Consider the following 6,001-nt stretch of genomic DNA (forward strand, 5'->3'; position numbering starts at 1 on the left):
ACTAAGGATTTCGGGGCCGGGCGTCCCCCCAGGAGTAAGACCTGCCTGTCTCCCCAGAACGTCCCAGAGTCCAGAAGACCCAGAGGTCCTTGGGGTATAACTTCCTCTGGGGTAAATCAGCCCGGGGGGGGCGGGGGATTCAGAGTTTTTCTACCACATTCTTCTTGGGGTGGAGGGTCGGTCCAGGCTCAGGGTGACCCCCTCCCCTCCTTCCGTACGGAGGGTCCTGGGTCATTGCCTGCTTCAACGTGTTACAAGGAGCCCGAGGGTCTCTGAAGTGTCCCTGGAGAGTCCCAGGGTGCCCGGCAGATTTGCCTGGGTCTGACTCCAAATCAGAACTTTCTAGCGACTAAAGTGTGTTCAGACTAGTTGCTGCCTTGGGAAGCTTCACGGCCTAACGGCTCGACAGCGGGGGCTGGCATGAGTGAGGCTGCTCACTGGCGTGTGCCCAGCCTCTCCTGTTGTGGGGCTCCAGGGGCCCCTGCCACAGAGTCGGGGGTCCCGTGAGAAGCGGATCGCTCAGGGCCCCGGAGCCACGGAGGTCAAGGCGAGGAGGCACATCCCTCTGCCAAAGCCCGCGCCCTCTCCGTGATGACAGCAAGTGACGTCACAGACACCCTTCACCTGCCCTCCTCGCTCTCGGTCACTCACTCACGCAGCATTTATTGAGCACCTCCGACATGCCGGGCACCCTTCTTGGGAGACCGTGCTGAGCGTGCGGCTTGACGCCTGCCCTCGGGGGGCACAGGGTCAGAGCAAGGAGCGCGTGAGTCCTACTGTGCGCACTGTAGACACGCAGGCAAACGAGTCAGACAGGGTGTCTGCTGTCGGGTCAGCCGTGGGGGGAGGGGTGTCTACCAGCCATGGGGGGAGGGGGGGCCGTGGGGGGGCCAGCCGTGGGAGGAGGGGGGGTGTCTGCCATCGGGCCAGCAGTAAGGGGAGGGGTGAACAGAGGGAGGCCGCATGACCCAGGGTAACCGGGCAGGAGGCTGTACCGCCTCAGCTCTCTTGGCTTGAGAAGACGGCCATGTGGCATCCGCTCGGACGCGTCCCAGGAACCTGCAAATGTCTCCTGGCCCCAAGGCCACCCGAGAGGGGGTGCTGGGGTGGTCAGCACGCACTGCTGAGAGGATCCCAGGCTCCGGGCCAGACACTCGGCCGCCAGCTAGGGCCTCGGACACATTTCTTAGCGTCTGTGAGGTCCTCGGGAACGAGGTGCCAGCCCCGGCTTTACTGGGGTCGCAGCGGCTGTCACTTCAGTCTGTCACCGTGCTCAGCTTGGACGCAGCTCTCCGCGTGCACGTGGACCCCCTTCCCCCCCGAGAGTGGCCGGGGCTGACGGTCCTGCGCGCCCCTCGAGGCCTGCATCGAAGGGGCTGGGGGTTCTGGGGCCGGAGGGACGGGGTCTCTGAGGAGCTCTCAGAGCAGTGAGGCACCAGGTTCGACGGGGAAGGGACGCCCAGGGTGCCGGCCAGGCAGAGCGGTGGTTCCAATTTTGTTCTAGAAACAAAGAAATTAGCGAATGCAGCGTGGAGGCAGAGACAAACTGAAGGACAGACAGGCAGTGTCTGGAACACTGAGGGGAGGCGTGCTGTCGCCCTGTTGGCTTCCAGGAGGGTCAGGGAGGCCTCTGGGCACAGGCCCACGACTGCGGCAGGGGCGCCCGGAGCCCCGTGACGGAAGAGGCTGAGCACCCGCCAGCGAGCGGCCTCACCCCTGAAGCCCCCGCTGTCGAGCCGTTAAGCCTGTGAGGTTTCCCAAGGCAGGGGTGCAGTGGGCCCTCCAGCTGGGGCCCGGCCAGGGATGCTCTGTGCCCACGAGGTGTACCAGCCGTCCCGAGGCGTTCCTGAGCTTCGATCCTGGATAGGGATTGAAGTAAAACGCTGCGGTTTCTTTCATGGGGTTTTCTTCCTTAGATTATCCATTTTTCTCTCTATAATGTGAAAAAACGGTCGCTTTTCTTGGTGCCGTCTATTTTGGTATTCGTGTAGATACGTGTATGTGGTGTCCTTTGGTGTGGAACGTTCCTCGGTCTTGCAGAATTAGGCTGCAGCCCTTTCTAAAAGCACAGGGTTCCTTACCCCTCGCTGGCAGGGTGGGGGCACCACCTTAGCACACGTGCTCTCAATGCACATTTAATGTCTGGATTCTGTTAGAAACAGGAGGGCCAGGGAGATACCCCGTAAGAGATCACGTAGTTTGTGTGCCCCTCGGACCTCGGAAGAGTGATGATGGTCATTGTGGTGGTGATGCTGAGACGTGATGTGGCATAATCTGGGAGCCCCGGACGCAGCCATCACGTCAGCACGAGGCAGCTGCTGGGAAAGAATCCGCTGCACCCCTACCCCGGGGACCGCCTTACGGTCTCAGGAAAGGGGACGGCCGCCATCATAGCCGTGCGGGTGAGAATAACAGGCGCGCAGCGATCCCGTCTCGCAGCAGGGGACGCAATGCACGCTCACAGCAGGTGTTTGGTCCGACGTGGTGGGAGATGACGTGGACCGTGGGGGGACCTGGCTCCGGTGCCAGGACGGGAAGGGAGCCAAGGGCTCCGGCTTCAGGAAGGACCCTGTTGTGAGGGTCTGAGTCCTTCCTGGGCTCCCACTCACTCTTCTCTTCCTCTTCTTTCTGCATTCAGCATGATCTACACTCTAGTGAGCTCTTAACCCGGGCCGCACAGGTCATCAGAGACGGGGACGGGAGAGGCTCGAGGCGGAGTCCTCGCGACTGGCTGGCGGTTGGAGAAGGGCCCGGACTGGGGTGCGTGAGAGACACCTGCGGACGGCGCATTCCTGCGGCAGCGGGGACCGAGGTCACGGAGCGTGGGGGTCGCTGCCCAGCCCGCACCCAGGTGGCGATCCCGTCTGGGCCACGGGACCTCTCCTGAGCAAGGACTGTTGCTGCCTGAGTGACCCCCGCCCCTCTGAGCACCCCGTGCGGTCCACAGTGAGCCCGGGACCACGGGCGGGGGGGGGGGGCACGGCTGGCAGGCCACAAACTGCCTGCCCAGGAACAGAATGACCCAGGACCTGCTGAGGCCTCCAGGGTGTCGCGGGCTACCCGAGCCCTCTGTGTGTCCTCGGAGCCCCGCAGCGCCCTGCGCTTCCGCGGGAGGGTCTGCGGGGGCGCGGATTCGCCATTGGCTCCCACCGGCCCCGAGCCCGCGGGCGGCCTGTTTTCACGCTCTGCTTTGTGGGAGTCGGCCCGGCGACACAGGGGGCTGGGGCTCCGGCTGCTGGCCATGAATTATGTCCAAAGTCTCAGGGGAGGCGGGAATCGGAGGGAAGAATGATTTTTTAAAGCATTTTCACGTTCAAAGTGTTCTTTGCCACCACAAACTGTGTTCTCCCGCTGTCGGTCCAAAGCCGTCGCGGAATCAACGAAGGCAAATCGACCGGTCGACGTCGTCAACGCCTGTCTTCTCTTAAGGACCCCAAGCAGCGGCGCCCGGGAAACGCCCTGCACCTGCTCTGTGCTGTGTGCATCGGGCGGCCAGGAGGCGAGACGGCGCAATCACAGCCTCCTTTTGTGCTGCTACGTCATTCGTTCTGTTAGTGCCACTCGAGGACTTTGGCTTATTTAGAATTTTCCCTCTGACGTCCTCTCCTGTTTGGGTAGGAGGTGTCCTTGGGGTTGTAAATAATGACAAGGCTGAGGTTTTTATGTTTCAACTGGGCACGATGATTTCTACCTTATTCCCCACACTTCCCTCTCTTCTGTGTGACACACACACAGGCTATTTATACCCGTGCGCGGCTCCCGTTGGAACCGGTGACTCAGGTTTGTGAATGGTGTCTGTGCCGCGCGTCGTGAGCTATGTTTAAAACGCAGTGACAGCTTGCGCGCCACACCTACCCGGCCGCCTCATTTAAACCCCTCGCAGGCTGGCTGCCTCTCCGTACGGGCGGTAAACTGGTAGGTGAGGAGGAAAAGTTTCAAAAAGCTGTTCTGTTTCTAAAAATTCCGTAGGGAACAAAACTCAGGCTTCCGCTCTGAGGCTGAGGGTATAAAGCCGGAGGATTCCAGGGGGCATTTCGGGGAGCAGACTCCCCTCTGTCCAGGGCGCACCGTGCCGGCTGCGTATCGGAGGCCGGGGGAGAGCGGCCTTCGGGGCTGCTGGGCCTCGCCTCTGGGGTGGCCTGAGAGGGCCACCTGCACGTGACCCTCGCCCCCACATGTCTGTCCCTGGAGCTGTCTCCTTCGTTTTTGTACTTTGCCTCCTTCCCAAAAGGTGACACGTGGCTCGTGATGGCATGACACAGGGACACAGAGACCGCTAGAATGGAGGGAGGGGATTCACACACGCGCCTTCCCCGAGGTTCTGCTTCCCGCAGTTGAGCATTTCTTCGCGGCAAATCGTGGCGGCTCACGTTTGCCTGGGGCTTCGTCGTCCGCAGATTGATTTCGTTCCTTTGATCTCCTCGCCATCCTGTGGGGTTGACACGAGCCTTTTCCCCATTTTCTTTCTTTTTTTTATTTTTAAAATGTTTTTATTTTTTGAGAAACAGAACACAAGTGGGGGAGGGACACAGAAAGAGGGAAACACAGACTCGGAAGCCGGCTCCAGGCTCTGAGCTGTCAGCACAGAGCCCGACGTGGGGCTTGAACCCACGAACTGAGATCATGACCTGAGCCGAAGTCGGGCTCTTAACTGACTGAGACACCCAGGTGTCCCCCATTTCCTCCATTTCCCAAGTGAGAAAGGGAAGGCTCAGAGAGGGTAGGTGACTTACCTGTAGTCACGCAGCAGCCACAGACCTGTCTTTAAACCCAGATCGTCTGACTTCGAAAACCCCGTGTCTTTTCCATCACCTGAAAGCCAGCAAAGGAGCTTGGGCTCCCGATAAGGTTCAGTTAGCATAAACTTTCTGAGAAAAGGAGATTTAAAGACAGAGCAGGAGAAAAAGTGGCTGGTTTTCTTTTCCTTGGGCCCCAGCCTCAGACCTGCTTTACTGTGTCAGGTTCTTCCCGAAGGGGGTCCCTTGAAAGCTTTAAAAGCTGCCGGCACGCCCTGGGAGCGTCTTATGCTTCTGAAAGAGGGACATCCGAGTACTTCCCTCCCCTGAGCTGTGGCTGGGACCCAAGTCCACCGGTCTGTCCGGAGCTTGAGCCGATTTTCAGTTCCTGGGAGAAGCGGACGGTGACCACAGGACTGAGAGCAGTGGGCACCCTGTTGGAGCCGTGCTGGGTGCCGGGCTCTGGGCCACGACCCCTGACACACGGCGACCCCACGTTACCCACCAGGAAGCCAGGGAGGTTCTGGCCAGTGCGGCTGCCCCAGCGAAGGAGCCAGCAGACAGGTCTCGGTGCTGTGCCCGGTGACCAGCTAAGAACCACACTTGTTGGGCGGGCACAGCTGCCCGCTGGGTACCTTCGCCATCACCGTTCATCCCACGGAAGTGACCTAAGGAGGGAGGAGAGTGGGGCAGGGGCAGTGCTCTGGGTGAATCCCAAAGTGGCTGATGGACGGCGCTCCCTCCCCGGCCCGGGCCTGGGCACCCAAGAGAGAGCTTCTCGGGGACACAGACATTGGGAGGGCGCTGTTGTGACTGGCTCCTGCCTCCTCAGAGAGGCAGCGCTGCAGGCCTGATGGCCGCGCCCGAAGGGGGAGCGCAGGCCCCAAGGGTGGGGGGGTCACTTCAGCTTCCTTTTCACGGTGGTGAGGGAAGTTTGTAACGGCACCCACCGCACTCACTTGTTATAAAGATCCGACGTGGTCAGGGCCCTGCGTGCGGTAAGTTCGGTAAGAGGACCCCACTCCACAGGAGGCGGTGTCCTCACTGCCCTGTGCCCTGTGCCCTGTGCCCTGCGCCCAGGCAGGGCAGGGGCCCCACCTGGACCAGCTGTCCTCCCGGTGCCTCGTTCCGGAGGCACCACCTCGGGGAGGGCCAGGGCTGGAGGAGAGAGAACGGGAGTGGCTGTCCCAGGAGGGTGGCTCCTGGCATACCTCCTGTCTGCTCAGCGTAAATGACTTCGTGATCGGTCTTGGGCGAGCTTCCCG

The 6,001-nt window shown here is 61.1% G+C and overlaps 1 protein-coding gene across 2 annotated transcripts in view; it reads left to right on the plus strand.

Annotated features, from left to right (window-relative positions):
• The window catches only part of CNIH3 (cornichon family AMPA receptor auxiliary protein 3), an 85,368-nt gene extending 81,588 nt beyond the window's left edge, over positions 1-3,780 (plus strand). For both annotated transcript variants that reach the window (XM_043569422.1, XM_043569423.1), the window contains one exon: positions 2,639-3,780. In XM_043569422.1, the coding sequence (XP_043425357.1) occupies positions 2,639-2,666 (28 nt within the window). In that variant the 3' untranslated portion in view covers positions 2,667-3,780. The remainder of the gene's footprint in view (positions 1-2,638) is intronic.
• Positions 3,781-6,001: the final 2,221 nt, after the last annotated feature.

This window comes from Prionailurus bengalensis, chromosome E4, assembly GCF_016509475.1.
Source record: "Prionailurus bengalensis isolate Pbe53 chromosome E4, Fcat_Pben_1.1_paternal_pri, whole genome shotgun sequence".
In the NCBI taxonomy this organism is placed as follows: Eukaryota; Metazoa; Chordata; class Mammalia; order Carnivora; family Felidae; genus Prionailurus; species Prionailurus bengalensis.